This window comes from Rhinichthys klamathensis, unplaced genomic scaffold, assembly GCF_029890125.1.
Source record: "Rhinichthys klamathensis goyatoka isolate OS25496 unplaced genomic scaffold, OSU_Roscu_1.1 h1tg000279l_1, whole genome shotgun sequence".
Lineage (NCBI taxonomy): Eukaryota > Metazoa > Chordata > Actinopteri > Cypriniformes > Leuciscidae > Rhinichthys > Rhinichthys klamathensis.
The window spans coordinates 22,877-44,267 of NW_026606798.1; the positions used below are offsets into that span (position 1 = coordinate 22,877).

The 21,391-nt window shown below is 38.2% G+C and overlaps 1 protein-coding gene across 3 annotated transcripts in view; it reads left to right on the plus strand.

The window, feature by feature from the left end:
* The first annotated feature begins 688 nt into the window (after window positions 1-688).
* LOC130102863 (kalirin-like) overlaps window positions 689-21,391 on the plus strand; it is a 63,262-nt gene continuing 42,559 nt past the window's right edge. For 2 of the 3 annotated variants that reach the window (XM_056268963.1, XM_056268962.1), the window contains exons 1-5: window positions 689-831; window positions 13,242-13,507; window positions 15,259-15,402; window positions 17,471-17,566; window positions 21,218-21,333. In XM_056268963.1, coding sequence (XP_056124938.1) covers window positions 756-831; window positions 13,242-13,507; window positions 15,259-15,402; window positions 17,471-17,566; window positions 21,218-21,333 — 698 coding nt within the window. In that variant the 5' untranslated portion in view covers window positions 689-755. The remainder of the gene's footprint in view (window positions 832-13,241; window positions 13,508-15,258; window positions 15,403-17,470; window positions 17,567-21,217; window positions 21,334-21,391) is intronic. The other variant, XM_056268964.1, reaches the window with a different exon arrangement.

Genomic DNA, 21,391 nt, shown 5'->3' on the forward strand with positions numbered 1-21,391 from the left:
TGCATGTTAATTGCAATAAAATGAAAATGTATTAAAGTTTAAATTTATTTTAAATACAATTCGCTTGACTGAAGAGTGTTTTTTTTTTTATTTTTTTGTTTTTTTATACCCACTTCCAAAAATTGTCTTGCATCCCACAATGTACACTGTCTCACATCAATACATGTCAATACCACACAATTACTTTGAAACAGGTACGTATGCTACGTTTTTTTTTTTTTTATAATTGCTCTGTTGATTCCAGTTATTCCAGAAATGCAGTATTGTGACACATAAAGCAGGTGACAGGTCTCCTGATAACACAGTTTAACCTGCGAACAAATGTCCAGCCATTCTGTATTCATTTCTTATGTAATCTTCACTTATTCTGAGATGAACTTTAAGCATCAGTGAATCTTTTCCCTCTGATCCAGTTCAGAAGTTTAGCTCACGTTATCTGCATGGGAATGTGTGCTTTCTTTTCCACGAGCTTCTCATTTAAGCACTTGAGAGAGAAAAGAGACGGGGAGCGTATCGACCCCTGTGGTGTCCCGTAAGCGCACTACAGCAGGACACATTTTCATGGGGTCATGTTGTCACATACAGCATACTGACTGTGGCTTTTGTCTGGTCAGAAAGTGAAACATGAGAGCGAGTTATGTTGCTCCGCCCCCTTCTCTCTGTTGTGGATTAGGGTAAAGTCAGGCTGAATGAGAGTAATTACTTAGTCGTCCCGGAACATCTCTCTGTGTTGAGACATGCGTCTCTGAGCGGTCATGAGGAGTGATAAGGGTGTGCGCTCCTGCTGTGGCTGGATTCTCGAGAAATGTTGCTGCTGCCGTCATGTGGGAGGTGGGTTTCATAGACGCTGTAGAACTGATCTGTGCTGAACTAATGTAGATAGTCAGTGCAAGTTTGCTGCACACCAGTTGCTTTATACATATGATGTATGTATTTTGCATTGAGCTTCTTCACCTATGTGACTTGTATCTTTAGTTTACTAAAAAAAAGTTCACTTAAATGTATTGAATATGCACTTGAAGTGTACTTCAGATCTTAAAAGCTTAAAAACGTACTTGCAGATAATATAATATCAATGAAATTAAAGATCACTTAAGTGTATTTTGAAGTACATTTTAAGTTCATTTTAAGAATCTTTTGTTGTGCTTTAAATACACTTAATTTGATGTGTTGATTAGCATACTAAATCACATGTAAATTACTTCACTATATTTTTTTAATTGTAGTGTTTTATGTGACGTAAAGTTAAATGTTACAGTAATTTTAAATGTACCACCTTTGTTACACATATGTCAATACACACATATTTAAATACATGACATTTAATGTCAATAGAAATAACAATGTGAAACAAGTTGAATAGAAAAGTATAAAGTATTGAATTATATTTGAATTTGCCATAAATGCTTGTCAGTACATTTGCCGGTACATTTTAAGCATCTTTTAAAAAGTAATTCTGAAATTGCATATAAAAATGGACTTAAGTGCTACTTAAGTGGGTTAAAACACTCTTAAACACACAACGCATGTTATTTAAAATTAAATGTAAATGAAGTTGAAGTGTCTGAAAACATTACAGTCAGTCGCACTTAAGTATGTTATTTTAAAGTATATTATTTCCGTAATAAGTACTCTTTTAAAAGTATGCTGAAATGTACCACTTTTCCCCAAACAATAAGTATATTTTTTTTCAACATCAGCTCATTGGATAAACATGCCTCATTACCTCATACCTCATTCCATACATACTTACATTTTTGCAACACACATATAAATACTTACACATCACTGCAGTTTCCAGCTGAAAGCAACACTAGAGAATAAAACAGCAACAACTTTAATACACCAGTCTTTAAATCTGTTTCAGATAAAACTGAACACATTTCTAGCGTCAATTTAAATTGTTGCTAAATGTGCAAGACGTGTCATAATGTCATTTGGCGGAAATGTCACCACAGGTATTGAGCTTGGGTTGTATATTTTAGTTTTTGGGTTTAAATTTTTTCCCCATTTTAATCAAATGTAGCTACTTGCAGTTCATTTCAGTTCAGTCCTGCGTTGAGACAAATGAAAGTCAAATATTCCACACAGTTCCTCAACTGATATGAGCTCATAAAAAAATGTTAATGATAATTATAAAATGGTTCTAGATTAAATATCTCGATGGTTATGCTGAAATACAGCATTTCACACTACAGAAACTGATGACACGGCTGGACAATGTCAACGTGCAGTGCATTTTGACTGGTATTGAAAGATACTTTTTGGGATTGATCTGAAAACATAATTTGTTTTATCTTGCATGCGTTTCATATCTCTGGCTGGTGGTTTGAAATGATATTGACTGTAGGGCCGCAGTGCTCTGGGATGTTTACTCTGTCTTGTCATGGGTAGATGAGGCTTGTTGGTGTGTGTGTGTGTGTGTGTGTTGATGTCAGGGTGAAGTACCTCTCTTCTCCTCTCTAATGTGGACTAAAGGGACTCTCTCTCTCCCTCTCCATACTGATTAACTCAAAAACAGACAGGCCTCAAAATAGGGTTTATGGAGTAATGGTTTTGGTTTGTATGGGTTTTCAGCTATATATCGAAGGGAGGACGTTGAAATGCTTATCTTGCTATTTCTAGTATAGTCAATTAGCAATGTGTTTATAGGTGCATTCTCGCAATGTTTGAATTACCATGTTTACGAGATTTTGACTTTCACATCCTTGTAAATCTCATAATACAATTTATGAACTCTGAATTTACTTAGAGCTCCAACTTGTACCACCTGACAGTGACACAGGTCTGCGCAGGGCCGTTTTTCAGGTCCCACTCCCACCATACGCTCCGACAAAATGTTGCCTTGCATGTATGTTTCCCAATTCAGACGCTGCGTCCTTCGAAGGATCCCGACTTCAAAGGCCATGAAGGTCGTAGCGGGCGTTGTTAAATGAGACAGTCTAGCCCACCACTAGACTTTTTTGAAAGTTATATTCAACTGTCTGAAAACAAAACAGGGATGAAAATATGTTCACCTAGGTCCATTTATGTTCATAAAGAGTCTAAACTATCACATCTTGGTATGATAAAAGGCAACACTTGAACCGCTTTAAAGCAACACTAAGTACGATTTTTTACCTTAAAATAATGTTTCCAAAATCGTTTCAGTGGTTCATCAAGTCGTAACAGGGTGAAAGGCACTTCTGGATTCGCTTTGCGGTCCTATATCTGCCATAACCACGCTATGTAAGATTGCCAGATCGGGTCGCGTTTCTGTAGTTCTAATGAGACATAAGAAAACTACAAATTTGACTTGCTCAAGTGTTACAATAGTCATTATTTAGTTTTTCTTCGTTTCTGATGTCGCAATACTTCATACTTTCATGAAATCATGCAACATACTCTACCTTGTCTGTGGAAATCGTTTATTCCAAAGCCGGTGCTGGATAAACGAGCTTGCGTGCGACAGTAGGCTGCGGTAGGCTAAATTATTTACGACAGCGGTAATGGACACTTCCGCTTCCAACCTGTAGGGCGACCGAAGAGGAAAAGTTACTCGGTGTTGCTTTAATGTCTGTTTGTGTTTTGTGCATTTGTATCATTAGATATTTGTGTAAATTGAAACCAAATACACATTTTAAAGCGTTGTCCACCTCAAAAAGTCCAGCCGTCACCTGCACGCAATGAATCTTGGGATAGGCAAGGCTGTGAAGGATCCACTCGTTTGATCCTTCGCGGTCCAGGAAACTCATTTTATTAAAAAGGCATTTGGATAATGATACTTGTTTTTTCTTTCTGGTTTTGTCTATTAATTCAAATTACACATTCGTTTTGGCGTTAGTGTTGCCGCAGTAACGTATAATTGCGAGTCCAAGGGCGAGAACAGCTTTGAGTGAAACTTTCGAGTTGTCATCTAGTAATTATGGTAATTATGGCGTAAATGCACCATTGCATTGCACTTATTACAGGTTCAGCCCCCTGTGGTAATCTGAGATTTTCTTCGAGGGCACAATGTTTCAGTCATATTTTTGTCATGTTTATGGTTTACTCCTTGTGAAACCTTTTGATTGTCGGCTCTGAGATTTACCCATTATATGCCACAGCACCCCAGACTAACTCTCTAGCAGTTCTAATCGCTTTTGCTTCATGACTAGTCAGGGCTACCAGGGGGACCCATCAAATGTATGGGGGCTTAAAATCTTGTCTTGGGTCCTACAAATGGTTTTCAAGAAAAATAGTTGACTAGACTGAGTCAGTATTTACAGATTCATGCTGCTCGTGTTGTCGACTTAAGTCACGTGATCTTCACGTAGTTGACAAGGAGCAAAATTAAGTGGCTAGCTGACTGGACATTATCGCAGTATATACTGTTCATTATGTAGAAAGGTGTTCACTGTGCACAGGCTTCTTTGCACGCTTTACAGTCTTACAAACGACAAAGTTATGTGGACGAATTGGAAAATCAAGCATGTCTCAAATTAGACACTTGTAAGAAACGGGCTCTCACTTTCAACTGTTTCTTTTCCCCAACAAACTTCTTATCACGTGTAAATATTTGTATGAACATAAAAATATTAAAAAAGCAAATTTAACAAACTTTTGACAATTAGAAGTGGAATAATGGACCGCACCAAAATGGCCAGTTCTTGTTACTCCACTCTTCCACATAAGCCCCTTTCACACAGAGATTCCAGAAAATACACGGATAATGTGTCCCGGGATCATTTGATTTTGGTTCATTCACACTGCCAGTGATTTTCCAGAATCTGTGAGTGCGTTCACACACAACCCATAAAGACGCGTGACGTCAGGATGTGACGTGTAACGTACGTGTCGAAATGATTTCCGGATTCGGTCGTACACTAACGCATCGCGTACCGTTCCACAAAGCTGAACGATCGTAAGTAGCTCCTTGGTCTCTGCTTCATTCCAGTTTGCAGACATTTTTTCGTTCTTTCTTTGTTGATGACAAACACAAACTTTCTTCTAAGAGCAAAAGAGTCGCACGATAACTACGTCATTGCGATGGCACATGCATCATCACTACGACGCAACCCTTACGGCATTGGTCCTGGCTTTTGTTCGCACAGGGCGCATTCCAGGACTGATCCCGGCATCAATCCCGGGACGTGTTTGCGTTCACACAGAAGGCACTCTAGCAATTTTACGGCAATTTCCCGGGATCAACGTGCTGTGTGAAACGGGCTTAAGGCACTTACAGGTTCTCGAACATGTTTGGGCAGGACATGTGGTAATGTGGTTTGGCACTACAAGGACGATCAACAGTCTTCCTGTCTCCCTATAGCACTGTCTTAGGTGTCTTACATTACAGATACTGCTGTTTATTGCCCTGTTCACATCTGCAGTCCTCATGCCTCCTGCAGCAGGACAATGGCACGTTCACAAAGGTCAAGTCAAATATATTTATATAGGGCTTTTCACAATACAGATTGTATCAAAGCTGCTTCACAGTATCAATCAAAACAACTTAACAGTGTTTGTTTATTACTGGAAAAAGACATCCAAGTTTGGTAGAGCTGATCAGTGGTATGATGGGTCATTTAATTTGAATATCCCCAACTGAGCAAGCCAAAGGCAACAGTGGCAAGGAACCGAAAAACTCCATCAAGTGACCCGATGGAGAAAAAAAAACCTTGGGAGAACCCAGGCTCAGTCGGGGCCAGTTCTCCTCTGGCGTTTATGAAGTAGAGGCCAAATTTACAGTAACTGTAAGATAACAATTTTATATGAATGCCTGGCTAAATAGATGCGTCTTTAGTCTAGTTTTAAACTCGGAGAACGAGTCTGAGCAACGAACAATATCAGGAAGGCTATTCCAGAGCTTCGGAGCTAAATGTGAAAATGCTCTCCCTCCTTTGGTGGATCTGGATATCCTAGGAATGACCAGAAGCCTCGAATTTAGTGATCTTAAAGAGCGCGATGGATTATAGGGCGATAGAAGATCCGTTAAATAGACTGGAGCTAAACCATTCAGAGCTTTATAAGTCAAAAGCAAGACCTTGTAATTAATACGGAACTTTATAGGTAACCAATGAAGTGATGATAGAATCGGTGTTATATGATCATATTTTCTTGATCTAAAAATGGACAAAGGTGATCAGAGATGCTGGGCATCTTTCTCCTGGTGTTTGTCTGAGTCGGTAGAATGGTCTCTTTTGTGTCCTAAATTATTGGAACTGTGGTCTTAATTGTCTGCACCTGTAAACTGTTAGTGTCTTAAAGTCCCCCTGAGGTCAAGCTTTTAATGTTGTTTATATGTCTATTTGTTGTTTTTAATATGCTTTCAAGACAAACCTTGTGTAAACTCATAAGTCGACACCATTGCTGAGTATTTTCTCCTTAAAACTGCAGTGAAACAAAGACAGTCTCAAAAACAGTGGATCTCTGAGCTGGAGCGAGTGAGTGGAGGCGGGGCTCATTTGCATATTCATAGAACAGCGTATACTAAATGAGGCAAGGGTGTAGAGTTACATTCAGGCTATTTTATGGCATGACAATTTTTTTTAAAGGAAAAAAAAGTTTAAATATGTAATTTTGGTGATCAAAGATGAGTTTTAAGGGATAGAATTGTTGACTGCAGGGGACTTTAAGGACTGTTCCACCGGTGCATGTGCAATTGTTTATGGTTCACTGAACAAGCATGACAAACATTGTTTAAACCCTTTCCAATAATGATCTGCAAAGCTTATTTGGATTTTACAAAGTTATCTTTAAAATACAGTATCCTGAAAGGGGGACATTTCTTTCTTTCTTTTTTCATGATTTAACATGTCTATCAAGCACTCATCTGTTTTACAGTGGCTTCTAACACAGCTCATCCAATCAGATAGATTTTAGTGACGAAACTGTCCATTTTATAAAATTTGATTTTTTTTTTTTTTTTTTTTTATTGAACTCGAGTGTTATATTAGCAGTGCTGTTAGTATACTGTATGTGTACTGTAACTGATATAAAATTATATATAAGGATAATATATAAGATTTGTCAAACCTCCCATCCTTGCTAGCCAGATTTTGTTCTAGCTATGATTTATTGAGACACTCTTCGTATAGTTTTTTTTTTACTGTCAGATTTGCTAGCAGGATGTCCCTGACTGACTCTTTATTATAGCAGGTGTAATGTATATCAGCCGTGTTGCATAGTTATGTAAAATGATCTGTAAATGTGCAGTCTGGCCTGTCTGTCCTGGGCTGATGTTTGAACATGACTCCTTCAGTCTTTGAAGACCAAATTAGTCCAAATCCTCTTTTCATCAGAAGAGCTTTAGTGGCTCTTTGAAGACGGCTCTGTGAGAGATAAAGTGGGAGCATGGGAATTATTCCCTTGTTTTTCTTCTTCCTGAACTCTTGGGACATTAGCTTAGTAATGTACAGTCAGCAGAAATGAGGCGGGAGGCGTTGTCAGTTTAAATCATGTGAAACTCCTCACCTATGAATGGAATGCCGCCTGTCTCGACTGCCCGTGCGTTTCTGAACCGGTCCGGCTCTGATGAACCCCAGTCTGTGAATAAATCATGCCTTGGTTTCTATTGACAGCGAGTCAGGAATGTCAGAGCAAAGACACAACAGCAGATAAAGGAGGACACAACTGCCTGTTTACTTCAATGAAGACTAAACCGTACACGTGCACCTCTGTGTTTCAGGAAGTTGTGTAAATCTGAAGGAGATTATGAATGGAACGTGCATACTTTCATTTTTTAGGAATGAAAGCCTTTGTTGTGAATAGTCACGACTAAAAGCCAAAGTAAATTGCGTCATTTATTAGTTCTCTATGCTTAAGTTGAGTTAGGATACATTTAAACTGTGAAAGAATGACCCCAAAAAAAAAAAAAGTTAATAGTTGGTCTCTGTTAGTGCAGAGATGCACACAGTAGCTAGTGAAAATGTATTGTATATCATTGCTGTTAATGTAAAGTAGTGCTGTTTTGCTTGACTGAAATGCTGGAAAGCACCGCTGGAACCACAATCAGCATCCAGGACAGAACGGACAGTTTTCTAGCTGTTGTTGAGTGTCACTCATAGTACGTTCTAGTGTCCAGAGCATAAATGAGCTTGTTTGTAAGTTGTTGTTTCATGATCTTATTGTTCATCTCAAATTAAAGACCATGACATTGTCACTTTCAGTCTTTTTTATGAAAAGTATGAGGAGGGAGTATCAGTCACTGGGAACTCTGACTCATCGTGAAAATGAGTATTTTGACATCTAAAAATGTTTTATTGGCACTGAATTAGATGCAACATATCAAAGCACGTATCACTTATTTTAAGTTTATGAGCACTGGTTTTAAATGGTAACACTAGTGTGAATCAACTGTCAAGTGTTTAACCCTTGTGTTATGTTGCGGGTCAATTTGACCCGTTTCGATTTTCAAGTTGTTGGAAATACTGGTTAACCTTTGTTTTTTTTTCTTGATATTTTGTGACTTTTTCTCATTTATCATGATGAACATGCATGCAAAGTTTCAACATGCTGATGTGTTTTGACATATACAAACAAAATTACTGTTACGTTCGTGATGTTCGCGGGTCAATTTGACCCTCATAGACAGCCATTAAAAAACAACTGTACAGACACAAAATAAAAACATTTATTTTCTGTATGTCAGGGCACTTCAACTCCAGTTCTAACGTGCAAGTGCATCTGTCAAGCTAAAATTACAGTGTTCAGAATTATTTGCAAATTACAGATGAAAATCTTTGTCAGACACAGATAGTAAAATAAGCTCTCATTTCAATATTTAAAATATCTAAAATACCTAGCTTTTAACCAAAAATTTTTATGTAGGATTTTCAAAGGCAGCTTCACAGAGCCAAAAAATAAATAAAAAACATTTATTTGATGTATGTTTTTGTTATGTTTGGTTTCTCACTTCCCAGTGAGTGAATAATGAAACTAGGAAAATAGGTCTTAGGAAACTAGGGAAAGTTAACTTAGGAAAATGAAAAAATTTCATTATACAGCAATTTTTTTTTGTTCAGTTACGATGTTCAAAGCATAAAATGTAAAAATAAAATAAAAAAAAAAGTTAAAAAAATATATGCAAAAAAAATCAGTATACTGTTTAGTTTCCAATTTTGTCAAAACAAAACTGTTTTAAAAAATGTTTTAAAAACATTTTCATAAATCATATTTTCAGATATAATGTTTTTGTAATGTTTGACAAATGTTGATATTAAAAGTTTACAGTTTGTATCTAAATCTTTGTCGTTTTTCATAGTGTGATTTTTGAGGAATTGTATTGAATCCAATTAGGGTCAATTTGACCCGGTCCATAAGGGGTGTACACAGAAATCGAACAGAACACAAGGGTTAAAACTTTTAGGGACGTTTTCGCCTCGCTGTGTCTTTCAGAGGAGTTGCTGCGCCACCCGAACGCTCAAAAGAAGCCATGTGTGGTATTTTTACTGCACAGATCCACTGGAATGAGTTTCAATAGGCCAGTGAAGTTACCTGTGTGTAACAAACACACAACATGAAGGAAGTGATGTCACAGTTGGTGATTTATAAATGTCAGCAGTGTTTTGTCGCTAACATTGCATATTTTTAGTCATTTATTATGATTAAACATTATAGATAATCATCTGGAAAACATTCTCTACTGTCAGACATTCAGAGAAAACAACTTGCATATCGCGACATCACACAAACCCGTGAGTCATATTGCCTCTGAATGAAACCGCATTTCTCACAAAACCGTAAAGAGACATTGTGCTCTTCCTCATATTTTAGTTTTTTTGGTGGCTTAATGCAAGAAATATTTCATATATGTGACCCTGGACCTCAAAACCAGTCACATGGGTCAATTTTTTGAAATTGAGATGTATACGACGTCTGAAAGTTGAATAAATACGCTTTCCATTGATGTATGGTTTATTAGGGCAGGACAATATTTGGCCGAGATACAACTATTTGTAAATCTGGAATCTGAGGGTGCAAAAAAATCGAAACATTGAGAAAATTGCCTTTAAAGTTGTCCATTTATGTTCGCGATTGTGCTGCATTCACTCACAAATAAATGTTATATATATTTACGGTAGGAAATTTACTAAATATCATCATGGAACATGATCCTAATGATTTTTGGCATAAAAGAAAAATCGATCATTTTGACCCATACAATGTATTGTTGGCTATTGCCACAAATATACCCGTGCGACTTGTGACTGGTTTTGTGATCCATGTGTTTGATTAAGTTTTAGAAGAAAAGAGAGGAAAGAGCATGTATTTCTTCCGTTTGAATTGTTCAGGTCACTTTCATCAGTGCGGGTCAGACTTATGCTTATGATATGTTAACCATGTAATATTGCAGCCAGCCAGCTGGAGAGTTACACACAAGAAGTCAAAATGTATTCACAACTTGTGCATTTTTTTATTTTATTTTTATCAGGGTTGCTGCACATTTTTTAAAGTAACATTTTTAAAACACATTTAAGACCTGAAGAAATAAAAATGAATGCTTTACATTGGGGGTGTGCAATATTGACCAATTATATCTCGATATTTTCAAAGTTTTGTTGATAACAATAATTCAATGATATTTTGCTGAGTGTGTTTTTGTGCTGGTGCCATGGCTGGTTTAGGCCTGTTGTGGAAGGCTGACTCACGAAGATATTCAGATCATTCATATTCTCAAAGCTGTGAACTGACCACAGCATATACAGAAATGAACTTTTTTTTAATGTTTGCAATATTTGCCACCTTAAATTGATTTCCAGGGGCATTTTTACCTATATAAGGGCTTTTTTTTTTAACTTATTAGATGTATGCATCACCTTTCACCTGTCAAATTTTAACATTCAAGTTAGTTTTGGTTTGTAGTAAAATAAGTCATATGATCCAGATGCTGCTTTCTGATGTGACCACTTAAAAGAACAAAGAACTCTCTCTGTCTGTCTCTCTCTCTGCGGGCCAACTGAGGCTGCAGCGGGAGAAGTGTGTGTGTGTGTGTGTGTGTGTGTGTGTGTGTGTGCACGACTGTGTGTAAAGGGCAATGCTTAATGCCTGCTCTCATCAAACCATCTCTTCACTCCACACACAAACACTCACACACAAGACTACGCTGTCGTCAGTCAGTCTGTTTGTTACGCAGGTTCGCTCTTCAAAAAGCACTCGACAGGGACACACTCCATCACACGCTGTGAAACTCCAAACACACTCCTGTGATGGCTGGTTCTCATGAACGGCTTACACGTGTACCGTCAGACCAGGCCAGACAAACACAGAACAGTGTGTATGTGTGAAGAACAGCGTTGGTTCTGTCAAAGAGCTGTTTCAAGACTCAGTTTCAGTTCGATGCTCAGTTTAGACTGCTGTGATTTCTGCAGTATCGGTGTGCTTTAGGAGAGATGCGTTTATGTTTTCGTCACAGTCTTTATCATCAATTCTAACAAGGTCACTTCCTCTAATAAGTCAGCCATTAAAGCCCGTTGTCAACACACACAGATGTTATCAACACACAGGACACTTGGAGAACAAGTTCTTATGCTGGTCATTTTACTTGATGATCTTATCATGAATCAGGGTCTGTAAGTGCAAAAGAGAAAAAACACATAGAACATGTTCAGTGATGCCTCAATGAGATATATAATGCAAAATTGTTTGAAATTTTAACCTCTGTTACAGCGCTGCTAATATTAAAAATCTGCTAATATTAGATGTGTACCTAATTGTAAGTGTCACAGTGTGTACTGTAAATTGTTGTTTTCCGAGCATGGTTAGAAAAGAATTTACGAAAATGAACTTGGTGTGAATCATTATTATTATGATTCAGTCATTACCAATCAAATCGTCTAACCCACACGCTCAGCATAACACAGCAGAAAAGGCTATTTATGTTACAATAATCCACAATTCATTTTTTATGATATAGCAATATCGTTTAACTTGCTTACAAGGTCAAAGAGTTAGATGTAATGTGCTTTGTCTAATAGTCTGTGTCAAGTCTGTTTGAGTTTCTACACAAGAAGAATATTAACTTTGTTAGGTGTGTGTGGTTTGCATTTGTGGCAGGTGATCAATATCTTTGAGTGTGTAGTTACATCAGAAGAGAATAGCAGTACTGTGAAGCTCTATGGATGTCTGTCATTATTTCCTGTGAATTGTGATATCTGGTATCCAGTTGGTCAGGAATGTTGTTGTTTTTTAGCTTTGTGGACAGCATCTTTGACCTGATTTTAATTACTACAGAAATAAAATTTGGATGATATTGCTGTGCATATTGAGAAGAGAAGAGGGCCAAACACCGAACCCTGAGGCACCCCTCTGGAAAGTTGTAAGTTGAAAGATCTAGTTTTAGATCAAGATAGGAGAGAAGAGAATGATCTACAGATCGTTGTCAAAACCAGTGGAGTGCCGCTTCCAAGTAGCCAAGAGTCAAGATAATACACATGAGTATCTGGTGGTCTGGTGTCGAAGGCTAGGAGATTGAGAACTGATGATTTGGAGGCAGCTCTCGCCAACAACAGAGCTTCAGTTATGAATCGCAAGTCTCCATTCAATGTCCTCTTTTTCAGCCTGACTAATTGTTGAGCTTTTTTTTTTTCTGTGAGAAGGAAATACTGTATGAGAAGTGATTAAACTCGTTCAAGTGTTTTTGAATGGGAATGGGAGGAGACCAATTTTCCATATGTGTAGTATGTATGAATTATTGGGGTGGGGATACCCAAGCCTGATTAAATGTGGTGAAGAAAGTACCAGCGAGGAGTGATGTGTTAATGACATATGACCAACTTAACATCAGGAATGCATAAGAAGTTCCCCCACCTAGAAAAGTAGTCCCACCACAAAACGACAATTAACAATTTAACAACTCAAACAATAAACATGTTTACTAAAGAACGTGAAGTCTGTTAGACTTCCATTGTAAGTACATGACTGTAAATGTATTTTAAGTTTTTTTTTTTTCTGAGGGGCAAGTCTGTGGAATATTGTCTGTGGTAACCAACAGCATGCCTGTCCATATTGTGTAAGTTCCCTGAAAAGTGTAAACGCTGTTGCTTTTTTTTGTTTAAGTATCCCAGTGCGTCAACCAGAGGTGTGAGGTTGGGACTGTCTATTTTTTTACCATTTGGCTGATGGGTGGAGTGTTTGAGAATCCAGTGTTTGAGTGTTTAATTCCATTTAGTGATGCAGAAATTATACGCTTAACCTTTAAGTTGTATTTAACCATTATTTTAGGTCTGATCTTCACCTGTCGTGATCGTTACATTCATTCACCCTTTTCTCTCTTCGTCCTACAGAAAACTATGCAGTTGGCGGTCCTGAAGGGAAGACCGAGTCCGTGACCACACTGCAGCCACAGCCATCCCTGAACTCCCTGCAGAGTAGCTCCCCTGGACCCAAGCGCTCTGGGAATACACTGAAGAAATGGTTGACCAGCCCCGTCCGGCGTCTCAGTCATGGCAGCAACATCAAGAAGATTCCTAGCAAACAGAAGCAGAAACGTGATGGACGCAAGAGCATTGATCTGGGGCCACCTGAACTACAGGATGACACCCTGGAAGAGGTATTGTACTGTAAATTATTCATTTTTCACACTACATTGAGGAAAACCGTAGATCCATCTGATTGGGTGAAATAGTGATACTATGGTCAAAAATGATTACCATATTTTTATACCATGGTATTCCAAGGTACTTTAAACAATACTTTAATCTATTACAATGGTAGGCTATACAGTATGTCCACAAAACCATAATGCTAAGTACTCTCTGAAATACAATGATTTATACTGGGTTTTTTTTGTTCTCTAGTTCTCACACATTCAGACCAGAACATTTCTTCTATCCTTTTTCGCCTTTTAGTTTCGCCATTTACATTTGTTTATTTTCAGAATATTTTTACATTGTCATAAGAATTCCCCAAAACAAGGTTTATTGAGGATATTTTACATCTCATCTGACAGCATGTGGTGACCGTGGACAGCAGTTTTACGTCAGAGTGTTTAATAACCTCATCACTTTTTCTTTTTTTTAAGCAACCATGACCATAGAGAGAAAAGTAGCCCTCTTGTTCTGTGTGCTGTATAAACGCTGTATTAAAGGGCTGATATGGCCCTTCAGATCAGAGGGTGATGATTAGCCTGACTTTTTAAAGCTGTGTGCCATATAGTGTCTGGTACAAAAGGGCCTCTGTATTTCTGAAGCAGGGTATGTGAACCCCACCACAATGGCCCATGTTAACCATGCCTGCTGTCTTCCAGAGCAACAGCAAATTCTTCAACAATCGTTTCAGAGCATTTAAACTTGTGCAATAGAAGCCAAATAATAAAGCAATAAACCACTTGAGGCTGTGTGTTACGGTGATTTCATCACAGTTAAAAGGTTTTGCCAGGCGTTTTGTTAGGTGATAATATCACTGCAATTCATTGCCATTACAATACGTGTTGTTTATGTTTTTTTTTTTAATACAATTTCAGTAATATGACACCACCAGTGTTCAATATATACTGTAAAGTAACAACTATCAATGAGTGTTCTATAAACTAGATTTTAAGGGGTGCTTACCTATGCAAAACTCTGTGCCACAACACATGGTCTTGGAGGTTTTATATTATTCATCACTTATAATCATAGCACAGATCTCCTCAATTTGTACAGTTTGATTTATAATTCATGTCTGACAATTGTCTAGCAAGTTACATATATTAGTACTGTAGTAAATTAGCCACTCTACTCTTTGACAATCAAATACATTTCTGTAAATGGTTGACCATTTGATTGTTTAAAAGTACATTTTAGCATACTTTAAAAATATATATATATACTTAAGTGTGAACTGAATGTAATGTTTCGAGCACTTAAATGCATGTTATTTACAATTCATTTGTTTGACCCAAGTAATAGGACTTAAAGTACATCTTTATACGCCATTTAATTACTTCTGTTGTCTTTAAAATATGGTTAAAGTGTATGCCGAATATACTGACAAGCATTTATGGTCAATTAAAATATCCTTTAATTTCTGTTGAAACTTATGCCATCTACCTTAAATATATTTGTAATTACACATTCGTGATAATGTATTTGTACATTTAAAATATATTAGCTATTAATGTAATATAAAATAACATGCCTTTTCTTTAATATTGTGCAATAGTTTTTTTTAAATATACTTTTAAGTACACTACAATTGCACATTGAATACATTTAACCACACTTCTTTTCCACAAGGTGATGCACAGAATTTAACTGTGGTGTCTGAGAACTTTTAACATGCACTACTAACTTGCTTAATGACTTGTTCTTGTGTTTGCAGAGAGTGCGTAAAGAAGAGGGAACACTCTCCAAATCTTCCTCAGGAATGCACAGTGGAGGGGAGGAAGAGCCAGAGGACGAGTCACACACTCCCCTCCCTCCTCCAATGGAGATCATCAAAGACCCCTCTGCTCAAGAAGAGAAGGTACACTAACAGTAAAGAGGGGGAGGAGCTTGAAGAGAGTGATGTCATAGGTTATTAAAGGGTTAGTTCACCCAAAAATGAAAAATAAAATCAGTCATCAATTACTCAACCTCGTGACTTCCAAATCCTTAAGACTTTGGTTTGCCTTCAAAACGGAAATGAGGATAATTTTACATGACATCTGAATGATTTCTGGCCCTCCTTTGACAGTCCAAACCAACTACCACTTTGATACTTCAAAAAGTTCAGATCATAAAAGAGATTGTAAAACTAATCCATATGAATTGAGGGGGTTTAATCCAAATTTTCTGAAGAGAATAGATCACTTAATATGATGAACAGATTGAATTTAGGCTTTTATTCACATTGGTTCTTGCTGAAGCTCAAACGTGATGCGTAACACGAGAATGAACCTCATTGGTTATTGCTGAAGATCAAACATGATGCGTAACACGAGAATGAACCTCATTGGTTCTTGCTGAAGCTCAAACGTGATGCGTAACACGAGAATGAACCTCATTGGTTCTTCCATGTGAGCTTCCGTTTACCACAACTATAGTAAGTTGATGAATGTTTATATGTGAATAAAAGGCTCAATTAAATCTGTTCATCATATAAAGCGATCGATTTGTACTAAACCGTTCATTTTTTTAAAATTTCAATCTCTTTTTTGAAGCGTCAAAGTGGTAGTTGCATAGCTGTCAATGGAAGGATAGAAATCTTTCAGATTTCATTATAAAGATTTTTGTTCCGAAGATGAATGAAAGTCTTACTGGTTTGGAACGACATGAAGTAATTTCGAGTAATTACTGGGTGGGTGAGTAATTTTTGTGTGAACTAACCCTTTAACGTTGAGGTAGATTCATTAAATACTGTGTCACTCATCATGTGTTCATAACTATCTCCACCTGCCTCTCCCATATTCACACACACACACACACACACACACACACACACACATACACACAAAATGTTTTCACAGTTTTTCCTCCCTGTTGTGAACGTCGCCCATAACTGCTCGGGTGGAGGCTCCTTGTCTCAGTCAACTAACCACAAATCCACCCTATTGTTGCAATGAAGCTTAAATGATGTAGTTGTGAAACTTTTACTGTCCCAGTCAACTGTGGCTGTTTTACACGCTGTGCCCTGGGACTGCAGTAGTAATGCGTTTACGACTCAAAGCTGGCTGACAGGGTGAATCTCACAAATAACATGTTCATGCCTTTTCCACCCCTAAAACCAAAAGGGGGAGAAAAAAAATCATAAAGAAACTGGACTTTTAAAAAAAAAAATTGCCTTGTGAGATTATTATTATCCATTGTAACATTGATTATTATGACAATTAAGCACTATTATTATTATTATTTTGAGATTATCTGTACTATAATCCATTAATTTAAGTTTTTAGCTTTAAGTTTTGGGGTCAGTATTTTTTTTTTCATTTCAGAAATCATCATTTTTATAGAAAGTTTGCATTAAATGTAACAAAAGTTACAGTAAAGACATTTAAGATTATTTATTTCAAATAAATGCTGTTGAACTTTGTATTCGTCAAAGAATCCACAAAAATATTAAGCAGCAAAACTGTTTTCAGCAGTAATAATAAGGAATAATATAATAAACTCGTAACAAGAAATGTTTCTTGGGCATCAAATCATCATATTAGAATGATTTCTGAAGGATCGTGTGACACTGAAGACTGGAGAAATGATGCTGAAAATTCAGCTTTGATCACAGGAATAAATTACAGTTTAAAATATATTACAATAGAAAACGGTTCATTTAAATTGCAAGAAAATCTATTGATTGTCCTGAAAAGAATGTCACCATGGAACAATTATAATGGTCATAAAAGTAGGCCTCGTTTTCTTAAAGCAAAATCTAATATTTTGTGTTCCCTTTTGACTTGGGGGTGAAATGTTTGGCATGTTCGGGTGTGAGATTGGCACTTTGCTACTCTTCTCTTGATAAACTGGCTATCCTGAGCACTTCCTCTTCTGTTCTGCCTGTGTTGCTTCCTCCTGCTAATGTCTCTCTCCTCCTGTCCTCCTGTCCTGCTGTCCTGTAGTCTTCTGTGCTGATGGCTTCCCGGCAGAGCTCGGCTGATATCCCCAGTGCTGCTGAACTTGTCAGTGCTATAGAGAAACTGGTCAAAACTAAGATGGTAAGTGTCCCATGCACTGAACCCATCCTGGCACAAGCAGGATGATTCGATCCGCTAACCTCCTGGTTTTCCTCGTTTCCTTTCTGTTTTCTCTTGCTCTAAGACAATCACTAACTCTTGAGTTTCACTACTGAAATCATCTGTATTAGTCTCACATGCACCAATAACACGTGAATGTGCTGAAATGTGTCTTTTGGTTTGTGTGGCTCTGTCTATTGTTGTAATATTTCTTCACATTTCTGCACTTGACCTCGTTTGGTTTGGTTGTTACCATGCTAATCTGTGCTGTGCTGTCATTGTGTTTAAGCGCATGTTTCTGTCATTGGACATCAGTTTGATCTACTCAAAGATTCAGTTCCCATTAAAGCTGCTGTATGTATAAAATGTCCTTACTTTCCAATGGATTCTGAAACGGGCGTAGAGAGAAATCACATTAGGGTTTGGTTGGATCACATGTTAGGCTATATGAGATTATTAGATTATATTATTTTTCCATACATGTATGTTTTTAGTTATTTTTATCAGGGAATATTCCTAGTTCAGTACAAGTTAAGCTCAGTCGACAGCATTGGTGGCATCTTGTTGATTTATTTACTGCAAAAAATGTATTTCAACTTGTTCCTCTTTTTCTTTTAAAGCAGCTAAAATCTGTATTTTTAATGCACTTACTATTTAAGTGAATGGAGCCAATCCATTAATGTTAAAATACTTAGTTTAATATACACTCACCTAAATGATTATTAGGAACACCATACTAATACTGTGTTTGACCCCCTTTCGCCTTCAGAACTGCCTTAATTCTACGTAGCATTGATTCAACAAGGTCCTGAAAGCATTCTTTAGAAATGTTGGCCCATATTGATAGGACAGCATCTTGCAGTTGATGGAGATTTGTGGGATGCACATCCAGGGCACGAAGCTCCCGTTCCACCACATCCCAAATACCCCTTTTCCACCAACAAGAACCAGGTGCTGGTTCAGAGCTAGAGCTAGTGCTGGTTCGGAGTTGGTTCGACTGACGAGCTTTCAAAGAACCGGTTTGCCTTTCCACAGGCTAGAGAGCCATCACAGAGCTAGATCTTACGTCACTGTATACATCTCATGTTGCCCAGCAACACTAGCCCGGCACACACAAACACACCAGGCTTGTTCAAGATGGTTTGGCACTGCGAATCTCGAACTGCGAGAGCGATCCAAAAGCAGAAGGAGTCGTATGCTGTCCAAACACTCCCGCAGCTCCGATCAGTCCACGCCGCTCCGATGCATCTCGAACAAGCCTTCCATCAACAATGCCGGTCGTTGCGTTACTCATGGCTTTGCAAACCTACATCGGTATTCAAACACGGGGAATCCAGCACATTTGTGCAGCTCGCCGTAACTTGCTTTAACGGAGATTACAATCAAGCTGCTATTAGCATGATTAGCTGCTATTTAAAAAATGGCGGTCACAAGTTTCTGTTCGTCTTGTTGGTCACGGTAACCCCGCCCCCAGCCGCTGACGTAAGCGGTTCTTACTTCTAGACCAGCAATGATTTGGTGCTACTTAAGAACCACTTTTACTGGTTCGGAGCTGGTGCTTTGGTGGTCGAAAAACAAAGAACCGATTTGAAACTAGGCTCTGGCTCCGAACCAGTACCAGCTCTGCCTTGGTGGAAAAGGGGTAAGAGATGCTCTATTGGGTTGAGATCTGGTGACTGTGGGGGCCATTTTAGTACAGTGAACTCATTGTCATGTTCAAGAAACCAATTTGAAATCATTCGAGCTTTGTGGCATGGTGCATTATCCTGCTCGAAGTAGCCATCAGAGGATGGGTACATGGTGGCCATAAAGGGATGGACATGGTCAGAAACAATGCTCAGGTAGGCCGTGGCATTTAAACGATGCCCAATTGGCACTAAGGGGCCTAAAGTGTGCCAAGAAAACATCCCCCACACCATTACACCACCACCACCAGCCTGCACAGTGGTAACAAGGCATGATGGATCCATGTTCTCATTCTGTTTACGCCAAATTCTGACTCTACCATCTGAATGTCTCAACAGAAATCGAGACTCATCAGACCAGGCAACATTTTTCCAGTCTTCAACTGTCCAATTTTGGTGAGCTCTTGCAAATTGTAGCCTCTTTTTCCTATTTGTAGTGGAGATGAGTGGTACCCGGTGGGGTCTTCTGCTGTTGTAGCCCATCCGCCTCAAGGTTGTGCGTGTTGTGGCTTCACAAATGCTTTGCTGCATACCTCGGTTGTAACGAGTGGTTATTTCAGTCAAAGTTGCTCTTCTATCAGCTTGAATCAGTCGGCCCATTCTCCTCTGACCTCTAGCATCAACAAGGCATTTTCGCCCACAGGACTGCCGCATACTGGATGTTTTTCCCTTTTCACACCATTCTTTGTAAACCCTAGAAAAGGTTGTGCGTGAAAATCCCAGTAACTGAGCAGATTGTGAAATACTCAGACCGGCCCGCCTGGCACCAACAACCATGCCACGCTCAAAATTGCTTAAATCACCTTTCTTTCCCATTCTGACATTCAGTTTGGAGTTCAGGAGATTGTCTTGACCAGGACCACACCCCTAAATGCATTGAAGCAACTGCCATGTGATTGGTTGATTAGATAATTGCATTAATGAGAAATTGAACAGGTGTTCCTAATAATCCTTTAGGTGATTAGGTGATTACCGAACATACAAAACACAGCATTGTTTTGTATGTTCGGTAAGTTCCGTCATTAAAACGAAAAAAAAGAATGAGTCTGTCAGTTAGTCGGTCAATCACCAGGGCAAAAAAATAAGTTTTACCTACTGTAACTAATGTTTTTTTACATGATTTTAGTGTGTGGGGGGAATGACTTTACTAAGCTTCTGTGTAAAGTTAAGCCATATCCAATTTTACAACTTTGTTGTCCTAAAACAGCTTTACAGCTCCAATAATACACAAGGTTTATCAGAAGATTTAATGTAACTACTTTTCTTTCTTTTTTTTTTAATGTACCTCATTCACTTTCATCTAAGTACCTAAGTTACTTAAGCTATTTAAAAAAAAAAAAAGCGTGAGGGATATGTTACAAAAAATTTGGTCACCCATTATGTCACAAATGCTATTGATTTGAGCTTTACTTGTTTTGCACTCAAGTTATTCCTTGAATTTGTTCCACAGCACAAATGTGGATCGAGCACCTCCAGAACTTGATCTGGAACCTGTTTTAGAGGTATTCTAAAAAAAAATATGTGGTTTAAAAAATCCTATGCAAATCGCATATCTGGAAATCCGTTTCAGTCTGACCGCTCTGATCGGAATATTATCATCTCATTTACAACATGACGTGTAGCCGCCGCGCTGAACTACTTTGTCTTCTGAGGCCGCGGCAGAAAACTAGAAGGCTGGCATGAGCAGCTTTTTTTTTTTTTTGTGGTAATGAAGTAATAAGTCTTCCAAACTTGCCAAAGTGCTGGATATCATGTCTCACTCTGTGGGCCGGAGTGGTGCTTTTCTCCCCTCTGAATCTCTTGAGCAGCTCTGATGGTGATGAAGTTTAGGGCCGTGTCATACAAAAACCATTCAATTGCTGTGTTTGTTCTCCCACATCAGGCCTTGCATTTCCATATACTGACTGTCAAACTGACTGGAGTCTCTTGTATTTGTGTTTTTCTGTAGACGCTGGAGCCAGGATCATACCCAGGATTCAGCTCCGTGAACCCAGCGGAACAAAGCCCCTTGCCACCCAGAAACCCTGAGCTGGAGCAGAAAGCCAAAGCACTGCGTGGACGAATGTAAGAGACACACGCTCTACACTCTTGGGTTGTTCATGGAGTAAATCTACAAAAACAG